The sequence below is a fragment of the Salvelinus sp. IW2-2015 genome, linkage group LG27 (assembly GCF_002910315.2).
Source record: "Salvelinus sp. IW2-2015 linkage group LG27, ASM291031v2, whole genome shotgun sequence".
NCBI classification, from domain to species: Eukaryota; Metazoa; Chordata; class Actinopteri; order Salmoniformes; family Salmonidae; genus Salvelinus; species Salvelinus sp. IW2-2015.
Window position 1 is genome coordinate 35,123,148 of NC_036867.1, and position 18,334 is coordinate 35,141,481.

General features: G+C 41.8%; 1 protein-coding gene across 1 annotated transcript; it reads left to right on the top strand.

The window, feature by feature from the left end:
- The first annotated feature begins 2,739 nt into the window (after positions 1–2,739).
- LOC111953716 (zinc finger protein 879-like) lies at positions 2,740–7,504 on the top strand. Its single transcript, XM_023973162.2, has 2 exons — positions 2,740–3,015; positions 5,504–7,504. The coding sequence occupies exons 1-2, from the start codon at positions 2,823–2,825 to the stop codon at positions 6,499–6,501; spliced, it is 1,191 nt and encodes a 396-aa protein (XP_023828930.1). The 5' UTR covers positions 2,740–2,822; the 3' UTR covers positions 6,502–7,504.
- Positions 7,505–18,334: the final 10,830 nt, after the last annotated feature.

Sequence of the window (18,334 nt, forward strand, 5' to 3'; positions counted from 1 at the left end):
CACATGACTGTGTGGCCACGTACACCTCCAAGTCGATCATTAAGTTTGCAGATGACACAACAGTAGTAGGCTTGATTACCAACAATGACGAGACAGCCTACAGAGAGGAGGTGATGGCCCTGGGAGTGTGGTGCCAGGAAAATAACCTCTCACTCAATGTCGACAAAACAAAGGAGATGATCGTGGACTTCAGGGAACAGCAGAGGGAGCACGCCCCTGTCCACATCGACGGGACTGCAGTGGAGCAGGTGGAAAGCTTCAAGTTCCTCATTGTACACATCACTGACGATCTGAAATGGTCCACCCACACAGACAGTGTAGTGAAGAAGGCGCAACATCGCCTCTTCAACCTCAGGAGGCTGAAGAAATTTGGCATGGCACCTAAAACCCTCACAAACTTTTACAGATGCACAATTGAGAGCATCCTGTTGGGCTGTATCACCGCCTGGTACGGCAACTGTACCGCTCGTAACCGCAGGGCTCTCCAGAGGGTGCCCAACGCATCACCGGGGTCAAACTACCTGCCCTCCAGGACACCTACAGCACCCGATGTCACAGGAAGGCCAAAAAGATCAAGGACAACAATGAAGGCGAGGTCCGTACAGGTGCTTCAAAGCTGGGACCGAGAGACTGAAAAACCGCTCCTATCTCAAGGCCATCAGACTGTTAATTAATAGCCATCACTAGGCAGCTTCCACCCAGTTACGTAACCCTACCCCTTAGAGGCTGCTGCCCCATATACATAGACTTGAAATCACTGGCCACTTTAATAATGGAACGCATACTGCTTTACTCATCTCATATGTATATACTGTATTCTATTTACTGTATTTCAGTCTATGCCACTCTGATATTGCTTATCTTAATATTTATATATTCCTTAATTCCATTATTTTACTTTTAGGTTGTGTGTATTGTTGTGAATTGTTAGATATTACTGCACAGTTGGAGCTAGAAACATAAGCATTTCCCTACATCCGCAATAACATCTGCTAAAGATGAATGTGATCAAATAGAATTAGATTTAACTCTCATACAAACTGTGGATGGAAACGTGGCTACTGTGTTTGAGACATGCACACAGGAGGAATCTTACAAGCGTCTGTCAAATGCTTAAGTGCCAAAAGTGCATTAAATAGTCTTTAGAGACTACAAACGGAGAATAAACTATATAGGCTAAGTCATAATTGCTTCAAAACAAAGCAAGGCTTAAGTAGACATATGGAGAGAATGCACGGGAACATGACTGTGCCCTGTGTAGGGAAGTGCATCAGACAGACGATTGAGTCACATTTTGTAACATTTTGTAAGAAATACAGTTACTATTGTTCATAGTTTTAACTTGATTATATTAGTCACCTTTTCTAACTTTGCCAGGCAATCACTGCACAATCTGTCATAATTGATTCAACAATAGTGATGCGATTATTTTGATCTGATAAAACCCACGTTGATGCAAGCTGTAACCGAGTCTAGCTCAAATGGCCACTTAAACTGGTCCTATTGAATCCAGTAGAAACCATTAGATTCCAGTTCAGCCCGCTAGACACCAGTAGCCATTCTCTACCTGAACAAACTGGATTTTCACCTTGGGAATTGATACATTGTTTATGTACAGATGTATGATACCTACTTCGGTGTGTAGTTATTGTGTGTTTTGCCCAAGGTTTTGAAGGTGGCCCATGTACTCCCCCTTCACAAAGTGGTGACCCGTGTGACCTAAATAATTATCGGCTTATTTCTAAACGTTCTTGCTTAGCTAAAATATTAGAATCCTTAACTAATTCTCAGCTAAGAACGTTCTTATCTATGAAATGTATTCTAAATGTACATCAGTCGGGGTTTTAGACCAGGTTATAACACTATCTCTGCTGCATCCCTAGTTATAAATGATGTGGTTACTGTTGTGTTGTTCTGTGTTACTAACATTTAGGCTACATTACCCAGCAGGCTATGTTTGAGGGGGGCAAGGTGGTTGAAGAACGCCTTGCATGGCTAAACAAGGAGTTCTCTAGCTGAAGTATATGTTCATTAAAAGTAGTTAAACCTACGCCCCGGGTTGTCATTATACAAGGAACAAACATAACAACTATAGCTGTATAGATAAAATGCAACATCGTGCTGCCCTCTTCATTAACCTGTCAAAGGCTTTCAATACTGTTAATCACTCACTGCTAATTCAGAGGCTTTCAATTGGCCTAGACCAGGCTGCATGTAACTGGTTTAAAAGTTACTTGACAGATATAACTCAATGTATATCTCCTGATGGTGTTAAATCAGGTTTTCTGGATATTAGGAAAGGTGTCCTTCGGGTTGATTCTGGGTCCTGTACTTTTTACATTAACGATATTAACTTGTCTGTAAAAAATTGTAACCTGCACTTGTATGCCAATGATACTTTATTGACCTAAGATTAGTACTGAAAACTAAGTATTATGTTGTTCTCTAGAGCGCATAAAAAAAGTCTGATGTTAAGCATATGTACTTTGGATGGTCACTTTTTACCCACTATTGAGTACTTTCTTCCTTTGAAGTCATGATAAAACATTTTATGGAAAAGTTATGGAATGATTTCTTGAAAAGAGTGGTAACCCTGTTTTAAAAAACTAAACAAATATAACATAATTACGTCAAGCGATCCATGTGTTTTATAACTAGTATAATATAATTTGGCCTTGATTATTCATTTTAGTTTCATGTAACATTACTCTTACTTTCAAGGATTAAAAAAAAAACTTGCCCCGGAAGTTCTTCATTACTGTTGGCTTCACCGGGGACGGCACACAACACACGCTAGCTAGCCATTGGCATTATCTGAAAAAATGTCTAAATTGGAGTTGTTGAGAGTGATTTTTAACCARCGATGTACAGGCGCTGCAGATGAGATATTCAGAGCCGTTGCAAAAACGATATCAGAGTACCAGGACAACGTTAATCTATCGAAAGAGGACAACGGTCGTCTACAGGGGCTGCTTGATGTCATCCTGAAACCTGAGATAAAGTTGTATAGAGCAGGTTTGTTACTTTCTCAGTATTCATTTTATAAACATTTGCAATGTTGAGGATTTAATTAAATGCAGCAGGAAGCTAGCCTAAGTAACGTGGCTAGAAAACCTTTGATGTGCCTACAGCTAGCAAACTCGGCAGCCATGTTGAGTTGCAGTTACACATGACCAGGGGTTGTCACTAGTTGCCGCAAAGTCAATCGTCTCTATTGTAAAAATTTATGAAAACAAACATTTGTTTTTTGGTATTAAAGGTTAGGTATAAGGTTAGTATTGTGTTTAGGGTTAGGTTTAAAATCAGATTTTAAGAATACAAATTGTAGAAAAGGCGGGGTTTATGACAGATACAGACCGTGGAGCATGTATTGCTACAGTGTGGGCAGAATCCGGGAGAGGCTGAGATCTCGAATGAGGGAGAAGGGGATACAGGAAATTAGTTTAACGCGTATATTGAGTAGAACGTAATAGATATAGTCTCAAATATTTTATTTTTTAAGAGCAACTAAGCTGGCAGATAGGTTTTTAGTTTATCCAGTGCAGTAGATGGCGGTAATGCACCATGACGTTGGATGCCAACCGGCGATAAACCACACCAAATAAGAAGTTTATTACTTGGGTTGTGGTAACTAACTAGTGGCGCGACTCTGGTTGGGGGCATCTTCATTACGCCGATTCTGTTACAAAACAGTTATTAAACAGAAGCGAATGAAACGGGGAGGGACCTACCAGAATTTGTTTGCTTCCGCTTGGTTTTTAAAAACGGTGAACGGTTTCCGTAATGAAAACGCCCCATATAAATTGTATGAGGAGATGCTTGTCTTCTCCCTAACAATTGGATTTGATGTCCACAGAGCAGAACAGGGGGCTGTCAAGCTCCTGCCTGTTCCTCTCTTTGGATTGGTCGATATATCTCGTTATTTTAATACTTTTTGGAATATTTGACGAGGGGTTTTGAAGTCAACGGACTGTATTCAATGGAGAATAAGATGCTATGCTATCCTCATGAATATGCATTGAAGTCTCGATTTTCAACAGGGACAACTCCGATATAAAACATTTTTTCCTCAAATTTACCAGGATGTCTGTGCATCATATTTGTATCAGTAGCACCATAATTTGGGAGGACTGGGCTCCTAGTAATGGAATCAATGGACATTTATCAAGATATGTGTTTGATATCATTCTATTTACTTCATTCCAGCCATTATTATTAGCCGTCCTCCCCTCACCAGCCTCCTGTGGTACACTTGTAACAACCTAAGTGTTACGAAAACTTCTATTAGATCAAAAAAGCCTAATTGATCAAAATGGCAATACATTTTTATATTGACTAAATTCAAATCTCATTGCCCCTGTAACAGTATAACTTTACGTCCGTCCCCTCGCCCCGGGCGCGAACCAGGGACCCTCTGCACACATCAACAACAGTCACCCACGAAGCATCGTTACCCATCGCTCCACAAAAGCCACGGCCCTTGCAGAGCAAAGGGAACCACTACTTCTAGGTTTCAGAGCAAGTGACGTAACTGATTGAAACGCTATTAGCGCGTACCCGCTAACTAGCTAGCCATTTCACATCCGTTACACTCACCCCCCTTTCAACCTCCTCCTTTTCCGCAGCAACCAGTGATCCGGGTCAACAGCATCAATGTAACAGTATAACTTTAGACCGTCCCCTCGCCCCGACACGGGCGCGAACCAGGGACCTTCTGCACACATCATCAACAGTCACCCACGAAGCGTCGTTACCCATCGCTCCACAAAAGCCGCGGCCCTTGCAAGGGGAACCACTACTTCTAGGTTTCAGAGCAAGTGACGTAACTGATTGAAACGCTATTAGCGCGTACCTGCTAACTAGCTAGCCATTTCACATCCGTTACACCCCCCCATGCATAAACTCCTCACTTGCGTAATAATTAATGACCTGCTTAATGTGGACAGATTTGGGGTGGAGTAAACCCTCTCGCTTCGCCTCTTCCCCTCTGCCATGACTCCACTAGCAGCCTGCCTCTGCCACATTTTAGAATCAAACTTAAATTGGCTTTTAGTCTAGGCCGCCGCATTGGATTAGTTCACAGAGATGGGCGCAAATATATATTTGTTACTGCTCGACTAAAATAATCTCGGTCGACCAACAGCCTAACGACCAAACAATCGACCAGTCGATTAATTGGGGTCAGCCCTAATTTGATTTGACATTGCACAGTTGCTTATCACTTCCATATATGTTTTTCTAGTTGTGGCTGAAGTTTGCCAACATTCGTAGTGGCTGTTTAAAGACCCTCCTGGCCCATAGACTACTTTCAAGGTGATGAACCAACTAATATTACATTGTGAAAGGCTGAACTTATACTTCAACAGGAACCCCATTGTTTTATATCAGAATTTATCTACACTGTCAGTTGATGATGATGATGCGCTGCCTGACATAATAAGATGCAAAGACCCCTATCTCATCAGCTTATAAATTCTAACTCATCTTTTCTCCTTCCCTTCAGACTTTGAGCAGTTCATTGTCTCTGAAGTGGAGTTTCCCCCTGAGCAGCAGCACTTTAAACAAGAGTGGAGCCCCGATTTGGGGCAAGATGACTTGAACCCCATACAGATTAAAGAGGAACAGGAGGAATTCAGTATCATCCAGAAGGAGGAGGACTCTGTATTCACCCTTGCCTGGGTGAAAAGTGACTATGATCAGTACTCAACTCAGTCCTCACAAACCCAAAGTGAAGAGTACAAAGACAGAACAAAACCTAAGGAAGTGGATTTTTCAAAGCCAACCAGTGGCTCTCGGCCCCAGCCCGAATCAAGGAGGACACAGACAGAAAAGGGAAAAAGCTTTATCAGATCCAAGGGTAGAAAATCAATGGATCTGAAATCCCCAGTGCAAAGGAGGCGTCACACAGAAGATAAATCATTTTGCTGTAGTGATTGTGGTGAACGTTTCACTCAGATGGGAAGACTGAATTCTCATAGGATCATGATACACTCCAGAGGTAATCAGTTTCGCTGTGATGAATGTGGCAAATGTTTTGCTCAGTGGGGATATCTGGATTCTCATATGAGGATTCACACAAGGGTGAATTGTGGCAAAGTATTCACTCGGTCTGAACGCTTCGAACCCTCCTTGACCACTTTGAAGGATCGCACAGGAGAGAAACTTTATTGCTGTGTTGAATGTGGCAAATATTTTTCTAACACTGGGTCCCTGAATTATCATAGGAGGTCGCACACAGAGAAGAAATCGCATCGCTGCCATGATTGTGGCAAATGTTTTTATAAATTTATGGATCTGAATATTCACAGGAGGATTCACACAGGGGAGAAACCGTATCGCTGCCAGTTCTGTGGAAAATGTTATAATCAGCAGACTTCTCTAAGTTATCACATGAGGAATCACACAGAGACATCTTGTAACTGTCATTATTGTGGCAAATATATTCGTCATAAAGGTAATCTGACAGCGCATATGAGGATTCACACAAGGAAAATCAGATAATTGTTGTTATAGTAGCAGATCTTTAAACACTGGCGGTCACAAGTGCATATGAGGATAATCAGATGAGCAATAAACTATTTTGCTGTCAGGATTGTTGTAAATGGTTCACTCATTACAATCTGAATCGTCTGGGGAGACGGAGGGGAGGAACCACATTAATACCATAACTGGCAAATCTTTCACAACTGCCTTTCATATGAGACATTCACACAGGGGAGGAATCTTCCAAGTTTTCTGTAGAAAATGTTTCAGTGCCAGAAGTGCATTGAATAGTCATCAGAGAACACACAGCGAAGAACAACCTTCAAAGCCTAAAGGGTCACCTGAGGACACACTTGATTGACCTTTACTCTGGTAGCCCTGAAGCCTGATCTCTATTCAAATCAAATTTGATTGGTCACATATACATATTTAGCAGTTGTAGCAAAATGCTTGTGTTCCTAGCTCCAACAGTGCAGTAGTATCTAACAATTCAAAAAAAATGCCTTGGAGGTGTGGAAGAAACAAAAGATCCAATTCGGGAAAGTTGTATTACTGTTCGTAATGCTGGTGAGTTACCGCCACTCTGATATCTAAAAGTACTTTCAGGCTGTATGTAATAACACACACACAAATTCTGCAAAGTTGCTTAGCTAGAAGCAAAGCTTCCATGTCTGGCAGCACCATCTATGCATAACTATTAAAGGCCATAATCATTTTTCATTCTGTATTGGCTGTAACTCTCATTAAGTGTGAAACTGTATTTTTCCACTGAGATCAGAACTTGTATGGTTAATTGTGTAGCCCGTCTCTTGTGTGCTTCATTGTTCAATATCACCCATCGTCTATAATGATGCATGTATGTCTCATTCAGAATTAATATTCTTGTCACTCAGAAGAAGAATTTGCCTTTGAACCATTTGCCATTTTAGCAGTTGTATCTTGAAGAGGTTGCTGACTTTGCAGAGCGATCTCCCAGTAGGCCTCTACTGTTTGCAACATTAAATACTTTTTCTGGACTTGATGACCGCCACCTGACTTGTCTCTTTTCACATTGGAGCCTTCAAGGCCATGATACACTTGGAATTTGTTGAGGTAATGTTGCTACTGTATCATGAGCTTAAGAGTACACATGGAGAGAAACATGACTGTGTCCTGTGTGGGGGAAGGCCATCACAGAAGATTGAGGCACATTTTGTCATTTCCACCTGTTGAGTGGAGACACGCCACAGTTCTTAATTTAAAAGTCATCCCGTTTTTCAGAAGTATCTGATTACAATATTTTTGCTGGTAATGTAACTGATTAGTTGCGTGAGATAATCAGCTAGTTAAAAAAAGCTATAAAATTACATTAAAATAAGCAAGTTTATAAAAGTAAACCACTAAAGGACAGACTAACCATTTGAAGTGAACTAGACAGGAAAGAAAAGCTACAACAACAGTAAAGCTTGTGTGAACTTGAATGTGTGTATGGATTATGAGGGGGAGGGGGGGGGTGCACTTCTAACAGCATGGTCACTCATGAAGCGGAGCCTGGTATGAGGGATGGTGGGGAGGCCAATGCCAGGGGAGCAGACTCGGGCGGCTGAGTTTTGAAGTCTGTCCCGTGTTTTGACAGGGAGTTCGTAGAAAATGGCGTCGCAGTAGTCCAGGCGGGATAATACAAAGGCGTGAATGGGGATTACAGCAGTGGGGTCAGTAAGAGGGTCTCAGTCGTGAAATGTTTTTGAGGTGGAAGAAGGCCGACTTGGTGATTTACTTCCCAAAAGATTCAATCAATAACATTGAATGGACWGCATTAGGTCAAAATGAATGAGAAATACTCTTGGACAGAAGGAAGGCAATATTATCTGGAAAGTATGTATTTTGAATTTATCAATAACATCATTCTGATTCTCTCATCACCCTGAGAGACATTCCAAAACAAACTGGAATCCTTGTTTTTAGTAACGTGAAAACAGACTTTGAACCAGAGCAGTGAGTTTCCTACAATACTCTGTACTGTTTAATAATTACATAATTCAAATCAAACTTGATTCACTTAGGGGCCGATTCACACATGGGCCTTCAGTTTACAGGTAGAGTTGTAGCATTTCTAGCAGAATTGGCATTCACTGGGTCTCTTCTTGGCGAGAGTCACATGCATCTGCAGGTCAGATTTTAGAGCAAACGTTTCACCACAGTCACAGCAGCGGAGAGTTTTTATAGCTGTGTTGCTGGGTTTGGATCTGTGTTTCTTAAATGGTGGGTTGTGAGTCAATGGTGGGCTGGGATCTAATGTTGGGCTGCTGTCGAGTCCTATTGAGTCGCTGCTTTCGGCTGTGCTGTGGCTGGATGCATTGTTTTGATTATTTGGAGGGTCACATGGAATGTTGAGAGCCTTAAGCGGAGTCACAGTGCCAAAAGGTGTGAGATTCASTTGTTTAGGGTCACACTGTTCTCCACAGTCTGGATTTGAGGAAGAATCAAGGACTGAAGTGGGTCCTCATCATCACATTCACTTGTCACACAGGGAGGAGCGAATATGGATTCTTTGGTATCAAAGAGTTCTTGAAGCGGTTCTTTCTCCTGACTGGTCCCGACTTCCTCCTCTTTAATCTGTGTGGGCTCAGTGTTCTCCTGTCTTAGACTAAGGCTCTGCTCCTGCTCACAGTGCCCAGGGAGAACCTCTTCAGAGACAGCAGGAGAGAGCTGCAGGAAGTCTGGAGGGAAGGAGATGAGTAGAGGTTATACAGTCTTTACACATCAGGGTTGGGGTGAATTCGAATTAAAAGGGGCAATCTGCAGTTCAAACAATAACAAAGCCGCCACCCCGCCATTGTTTTGGTTTAGAGCTGAGGGATGGGGCTCATTAAAAATGATAGTTTTAACCATGTTTTAAGGCTATACTGTTTTTGATAACAATCACATTGTTAAGAAACTCTGTGGTAAAACAAGCTTATATTTGGGGGTGTGATGGGGTACGACAGTTGAAGTAAGCTTATGATGCATTATATTAGGGTTAGGGTTAGTTATATTCTTCAAGATTCAATGGGTATATACACTGAGTGTACAAAACATTAGGAATACTTTCGTAATATTGAGTTGCACCCCTTTTGTCCTTAGAACAGCCTCAATTCGTAAGGGCATTAACTCTATAAGGTGTTGCAGTTTTTGAGACAAACCGGTCCACCTGGCACCTACTACCCAGTTCAAAGACACTTAAAACCATTGTCTTGCCCATTCACCCTCAATGGCACACATACACAATCCATGTCTCAAATGTCTCAAGGCTTAAAAATCCTTTATCCTGTCTCCTCCCCTTCATCTACACTGAATGAAGTGGATTTAACAAGTCAAATCAATAAGGGATCATAACTTTCACCTGGATTCGTCTGATCAATGTATGTCATGGAAAGGTGTATCATTTAGGTGTTCCTAATGTTTTGTACAGTCAGTGTATAATTAATTTTAACTTATTTTTTTTTAAATGTACAAATTGCAGATTGCCCCTTTTAAGAGGGTAAATTCTAGAAGTCAACTGAAATTCCAATTCAATAATTTAAAAACGATAATCTATTTTTGATATAAAAAATCTATTTCAGAACATATGATTCATCTGTAAAACTAATGAGACATTTGGTTGCAGCACACAAAAAAAGTTTGTGAGGAAGCATGTTTTAATTAAGCAATAAGGTACAAGCGGCAGTGCTATATAATGAATACAGTCATAGGTACATGGCGTTGTTCTGCCCGACGCCGAAGCAGTCATTATATAGAACGATATGTTTTATGTAGTCATTAAATAGCACTGACTCGCATGCCTTATTGCTTTATAAAACAATTACCAACATATTGGTCAGGTTGTCAATGCTACAGACGTGTGCGTGTCACTCGCATTTTCGTTTGTTTTAGCATTTTTTTTCTATTGGCATTTACTTGGATATATAATAATGTTGATGCGTGATTTCGCCTGGCTCAGAAAAAAAAATGCCGCGTTCACGTTCTATCAGAAACCTGGAACCTCAGAGTTAAAACGGACACTTTTTTATGTAGAGCTTCCTATTGGTTGAATCTGTTACTTCCCAATTGTGAAACTCATCTTTCTACAATGAGTTGGTAAGTCAGACATTTCTGAGTTCCCTAGTTCCGACTAGCACGTGAACGCAACATTATAGTAACCAACGCTGTTACAAACCAAATGGTAGCTTAGAAGCAAGGAGAAATAACGTGCGAGTTGAGATGCATTCAAGAGATGATTCAGACAGCAACATGGTCTCATGAAGTGGAAGCGCAGGGATTCAGATGAAACTGTTAGCAGGCAAAGGTGTGCCTGTCTGCGAATATAGCACCGCTTGGAACGCTGCTCGTCCAATCAGCATTCAGGATCCATACAACCCATTTTACAAGTCCACAGGGAGGCGCAGCAGGGTATGCAATGAAAAGTTGACGGGTCGGTAATTGTTTTTACCGGAAAACTAACCAACTAGTCAGCAATCTGGGAAACACTTCAGGCTAGAGGTTAATGTGTCTTTTTTAACTAAATTAAAACGGAWACATCTCGTTATTTAAGAAAATAATAAGATGGCCACTAACTTGGGACCATATGCCGATGGAAATAGGCTAGCCGATAATAGTAGTATTTCCAGAGAAATGTCAAACATGCTAATTGCTAACCATTAGCTAAGATTTTTACGACACCATAATCACAAAACATTAGGCAGGTTTTTATTGACCCAGGTTTATACGACAAACTCAATGTCACAAAAAAAGATACAACTATAGGATCATTTTTTTAAAGATCAACAAAAATTGTATCTGTTGGATTTTTCTTTTGTCTAACTTTATTGTGACAAATGATTATGGAAATGGAATTTTTCAAATAAATGATTGCCTAATAATAAGGTAATAAGGTCAAGTGATGTCATCACTTAACTATAAATTAGTACATGCTCGCTCTTGCGGCTACCTGAGACATGAAGCAGATACACTACATGGACAAAAGTWTTTGGACACATGCTCTTCGAACATCTTATTCCAAAATCATGGGCATTAAATGGAGTTGGTCCCCCCTTTCTATGCAATAACAGCCTCCACTCCTCTGGGAAGGCTTTCCACTAGATGTTGGAACATTGCTGTGGGAACTTGCTTCCATTCAGCCACAAGAGCATTAGTGAGGTCGGGCACTGATGTTATGAGATTAGGCCTGGCTTGCAGTCGGCGTTCCACTTCATCCTAAAGGTGTTTGATGGGGTTGAAGTCAGGGCTCTGTGCAGGCCAGTCAAGTTATTCCACACCGATCTTGACAAACCATTTCTGTATGGACCTCGCTTTGTGCACGGAAGCATTGTCTTGCTGAAACAGGAAAGGGCCTTCCCCAAACTGTTTCCATAAAGCTGGAAGCACAGAATCGTCTAGAATGTAATTGTATGCTGTACCGTTAAGATTTCCCTTCACTAGAACTAGGGCCTAGCTCAAACCATGAAAAACAGCCCCAGACCATTATTCCTCCTCCACCAAACTTTACAGATGGCACTATGCATTGGAGCTGCTAGGGTTCTCCTGGCATCCGCCAAACCCAGATTTGTCTGTTGGACTGCCAGTTGGTGAAATGTGATTCATCACTACAGAGAACACGTTTCCACTGCTCCAGAGTCCAATGGCAGCGAGCTTTACACCACTCCAGCCGATGCTTAGCATTGCGCATTTTGATCTTAGGCTTGAGTGCGGCTGCTCGGCCATGGAAATCTATTTCATGAAGCTCCAGATGAACAGTTGTGCTGACGTTGCTTCCAGAGGCAGTTTGGAACTTGGTAGTGAGTGTTGCACCTGAGGACAGAATTTTTATGGGCTATGCGCTTCAGAACTCTGCAGTTCCATTCTGTGAGCTTGTGGCCTACCACTTCGCGGCTGAGCCGTTGTTTCTCCAGCAGGGCAGAAATTTGACAAACTGACTTGTTGGAAAGGTAGCATTCTATTAAGGTGCCACATTGAAAGTCACTGAGCTCTCTATGGAGATTGCATGGCTGTGTGCTCTATTTTATACACCTGTCAGCAATGGGTGTGGCTATTTACACACTAATTTGAAAGGGTGTCCACATACTTTTGTATATATAGTGTAGGTGGGAGAGCATACAGGCAGTCACAAATGTTGGCTATTAGTGCGTAATTTGCCTAAATAGATAATGGAAACACTTTAACCACATTTTTCTGTCGACATTCTAGCTTTTTGAGAACTTTTTTTGTGTGTGACTTAATTTCTCCAGCTGTTTTTATCGACACAAGACATATCAATGGAAACGCTCCTTAGCAGGCAAATGTCGGGTGGATTTTTCTTTTGTCAAACATTCTTTATTGCAACAAATTATGATGGAAACTGAGTTTATCAAAAATTATATTTGCAGAAGGTATGCAGGGCACGTGATGTCATCACGTAACTATAAAGCTCCACTGCACATTTAATTCTAAATGCCTACTTCTTGCTAAATATATTTTTTCAACTATAAACTATTTCTTTGCAGGACCAGGCTTATCCTGACTTAAAAGAATGCTTGAATTGTTCTGCCTTGCTTTTCCTCGATGCAAGTTTCACACAGCATGCATGTACCGTGGTGATACGTTGGAACATGCAAATTATGTGGCAGATATTAGTTAATTATTGCATTCTATCCATGCTGGCTATTGCGGGATACCGGAGACATTAACACAATAATGGACTAAAGGAGCCTATGAGCCAATGTATACTTGATCTGAAAATGTGGTCGAAAGCGACGTATAGATGATGGTGTGAGGCAAACGCGGAGCCTACCAAGGCACGCAGAAGCCAAATTGAGCTCTGTACCACATCTCCGTGGACCTCTCAAATGTTGTAACAATGTAGAGGGCTTCGCGTAGCTCCGCATTGCCATGATTTGATGGCGGGAGGTCCTGTATGAACACAAACTCACTTCCTTCACAACAGCTCTGCACTGTTCAACGAAGCGCAAGAAGTATGAATGCCCTGATTTCATTCAAGCCTATTTTCCCTCTCCTCGACGCCTCGCTTCGATTACCTTTGACCTGTTTCTAAAGGAGGACGGAGGAGTTGATATAATCTAAYTGAGAAAAGACCTAGGTTTTGCGAAAGTTGTTTGTGTGTGACGTCATTACGCACAACTGTTTTTATCGACAAGCCAGTTAAATGGAAACGCAGCGTAGTAGGCAATTGTCAATGCTAACTTGCTAAATGTTAATGGAAATAGCTCGTGTTGAATGTGGCGATCATACGAGGTTCTATGCTATACGAACATTTTACCTCCTGTGTTTTCCGCAGCAGTCTCTGTAGCCTATCATTCTCTTGGTACTCCGCCATAGGTTTCTCAACTGCCCCGAAAATCTTGACAGCAGTAGCCATTAAACGCTCATTTAAAAACACACGCAGCAACTGTAGTTGAGACATTTTCAGTCGACTAAGAGTTGGGTAATCAGTGAGTATGGCTACGTCAAGGAAATAATGGTGGTCACAAACAACAAACCCGCTCCAAAGGTTATTTCAAGGATGGAAGCGAGCATTCCACTCCCTCCGATTTTTTGTCCATATATTGTCAGTGAACTAAGCAGACCAGACACAGCTGCCATAGCATTGGTGCCTGTGGGAGAGACACCCCTTAAACAGTGCTGAGTCTTTGTACTGAATTTAGACAAACTGTTCTAGTAACTACAGGGTCTTGAAACTGGCTTCGAATGATTCCTGTGGCCCTGGGGGTTTCATCAGGCAGTTCAGGTAAGACTGCACAAAGCCAATACCTCTCTGGAGAACTGCCCTGCTGAAATCCATGGTTTCTGGTCTGGCGGTGTTTGTTGCTGCTCCCCGGTGTTTGGTGGCTCCGTACTCTACAGTCTCCTCGTTGGGGATTAGCATCAGCCTCACCATGTTGTAGTGGCACATCACTCCTGGGGTCATCCTGGTCATCTTGTTCAGGTGGGTGGTGGTGTTGTTTTGGGGGGTCTGTGATCCTGCAGAGGAAGGAAGGACAAACCTCAGAGCAGGGAGACACACCTGGAAGCCCGTGACCCATAGGTCAATGGGGGGGGCACTCTCCTGTGGTCTGCTCGCTCCAGGCGTAGGTTGGTGTCTTTGGTCCTTCCTCCGCTCTTCTGGTTCTGGAAGAGATGCTGTCTGGTCTGCTCTGGGTGGTTGGCGGTCAGCTGGTCCTGGTCTGGTTGGTGTCGGTGGCCTGAGGAGGGCAGATGGGTACAAAAAAGGGCAGAGGAGGGCTGCAGGCCAAGGGTAGAGGGAGAAATGGCTTGACCCTGACAGCACTCTACTCGCCTCAAGGCCTGCAGTCCGTCGTCTCCTCCTCAGGCAGCTGGTCCATTGCTGGTTCCGGGTTCCGGGTGGTCAGTGGACTGGCGAGTCAGGTCGGGCCACGGTCAAGCCACTGTTACCCTTTCGCTTCCCCAGTCCTTCAGGTGTTCTCTGCCTTTTCCGCTTGACCAGAAAGGCAGCGCCAGCCGAGGGCAAGCCACTGTTACTGTTGCTGCCTCCTGGTCAGTCCAAAGAAAAGGATAGAATAGAGAGAGTAGAGAAAGGGACAGAACCCCAGAAAATCTCCACCATGCAGGGTTGTGCGTAATGAAGAGAAACCAGAGTTGTGTCTTTTCACTAAAGAAATGCGTATTGTATCCCTATCATCACGTTTCATTTTTTGGCTGAAATGACGTGGAAACATCATTGATTCAACCAGTTTTTGCCAGTGGGTTATGACTGAATCTAGCCAGTAGATGCATATTAGTACATACGCTAATATGCGAAATATATTTAAAAAAATATTTGGAATGTAGGCCCATGTCTTTTTTTTTTTACCCCTTTTTCTCCCCAATATCGTGGTATCCAATTGGTAGTGACAGTCTTGTCTCATCACTGCAACTCCCATACGGACTAGGGAGAGGCCAAGGTCGAGAGCCGTGCGTCCTCCAAAACACAACCAAGCCGCTTCTTGACACAATGCCCACTTAACCCGGAAGCCAGCCGCACCAATATGTCGGAGGAAACACCATACACCTGTCAACCGTGTCAGCGTGCACTGCGCCAGGCCCGCCACAGGAGTCGCTAGTGCTCAATGGGACAAGGACATTCCTGCCGGCCAAACCCAATTGTGCGCAGCCCCATGGGTCTCCCGGTCGCGGCCGGTTGCGACAGAGCCTGGACTCGAACCCAGAATCTCTAGTGGCACAGCTAGCACTGCGATGCAATGCCTTAGACCACTGCGCCACTCGGGAGGCCATGGTACATGTCTTAACTTAGTTTGAGAAAAGCTAAGGGATTGGTCAAAAGATGTCTGAGTCAGATTTTATGTGCCCATTTATACCGCTGTAAATCCACTCCACAGTCATCTATGAACTTGAATCTTGTCATCACTATCATGGACATACCTAACATGAACCACACTGAATTTATATATGAATATATATATAAAAAAACAAGGAAACTAGTAACAATTCATTGTTTGCATGTAACGCTAATGCTCAAAATAATTTCCTCGTGAACCTCACTTCAGATTCTCTCCAAATGTTGTATTTAGACTCATTATATCCATCTTTAATGGTTTTGAAAAACAATTGTTGCTGCATTCAAATATGCCCACACTGTACCTATAGATGCACGTTGGCACATATGCTAATGCTAGAAATACTCTCATGAACCAGAAGTCAGATTGACTTTATTTTATAAAGACTCAATGAATTCAACCTCTAATGAATTTGAGAATGATTAGTTGGTATATAAATTTGGTATATAAACCTTATGTATATTTCATGAGAACCAACCTTAGGTGGCACCAGACCAGTTGGTGGCACTATAGATGTCATTGGCATCAGTGGCACCATAGGATACTAGAGCAATAACTATTGATGAAATGGACTTTGTCTCTTGCAAATTAATGTTCGATTTAAATTATGAAGACAAATAGTGTGACATATCTTGACATTAGTATATCTGTATAATCACATATTGTTGCCATAGATTTAAGTGATAAAAGTGAAAACTAACTTTGCCACTCAGGAACATTCACTGTCTCCTTGGTAAGCAACTGCAACCACTGGGTACAGACGTCAGTTCAATGTCTAGTTTAATTTACGTTTGGTTGAGTTGTCAACTAACGTGAAATCAACAAATATTGTCACCATGTCATTGGATTTAGGWTAAAGGTTATGTAAAAAAAATAATCCCTTACGTTGATGACTTATTGCAAATCCAATCAGTTTTCCATGTTGATTCAACCTGTTTTTGCCCAGTGGGCAGTGTAGATTTGGTGTTGTAAGTCAGGAGTTCCCAAAACTTTTCACTCAGGCCCCTCTTCCAGGATTGGGAAACATACCCATACAATGATGCGGTCACCACCATGCTTGAAAATGAGGAGGCAGTTACTCAGTAATAGGTTTTGTTAGATTTTCCACAAACGTAAGGCTTTGCATTTAGTACAAAAAGTTGATTCCTTTGTCGTGTTTTCTTGCAGTATAACTTTTTAATGCCTTGTTGCATACAGGATGCACATTTTTAAATATATATTTGTATTCTTCTTTTCCCTGTCATTTAGGTCATTATTGTGGAATAACTATAATGTTGTTGATCCATCCTCATTTGTCTCCCATCACAGCCATTGAAATCTGTAGCTGTTTTAAAACCACCAAATACCTCATGGTGACATCCCTGAGTAGTTTCCTTCCTGTCCTGCAGCTCAGTTCAGAAGTACGACTGTATCTTTTTTGCGTCTGGAGGGTTTAATACACCATCCACAGCATAATTATTAACTTGACCATGCTTAAAGAGATATTCCATGTCTAATTTGTTAATGTTACCCATCTACCAATCACTGCCCTTTATGAGGCTTTATGAGCTCCCTGGTCTTTGTAGTTGAGTACCTTACAGATGTTATATGTATGGGGGACAGAGGAAGGGGTAGTCATTCAAAAATCATGTCAATCCCTATTATATCACACAGAATGAGTCCATGTAACTTAAATATGTGATTTGTTGAACCAAATTTGATCCCTGAGCTAATTTAGGCTTGCCTAAATAAAGGAGGTGAATACTTATGCAATTACATTATTTTAGTTATTTAATTTGTAAACATGTGTAGAATCTTCTTTTCACTTTGACATTATGGACTATGTTGTGTGGATCAATGACAACAACAAAAAAATCACAATTAAATCCATTTAAATCCCACTTTGTAACACAACAAAATGTGAAAAGAATCCAAGGGGGGTGAATACTTATGATACTTAGTGTATATTACTGTAAAACCAGGGTCCAGTCTACTGACTATAGTCCCTAAAATACTAAAGGGTTGAGGCTCCTGCACCAGAGAGAAGCTGAGTGAAGTCCCAGGTCAGTTCTTCTCTGTGGGCTTTCATCAAGCAGGAGCATCACTGTCTATTATGTACCTTTTTTCCTGATCAATTATAGTTTAGGGATTCCCTTTAGTGAGACTTCACATTGGTATGAAACAAATGCATTAAACCACATGTCATCTATAAAATACTAAAGGCACGAAAACAAACATATATTTATATGGTATCTATAACTCCCTGTCATAGTGATTTGCTGGTGGCAAAATAATGATATTGTTCTCTGATTACGTGTATTGTTTGTGCTTTTCCAGAGGAGGAAGTACAGGCTGAGGCTGTTGAAGAGGTGGCTGCAGAACCTAAAGTTATATTGACAATTCACTGTGAATGATTTAAAGTCAAAACTATCACCGTTACTGGTTCTACTATTACTTGTTCTACTATTGCTGATGTGGTACGTGCTGCAATACATGGCCACATAATGAAAGACAAGTGTAATTTGGATCGGTCAACAGGTAGGGGAAGAAAACACCAAAGACTAAAT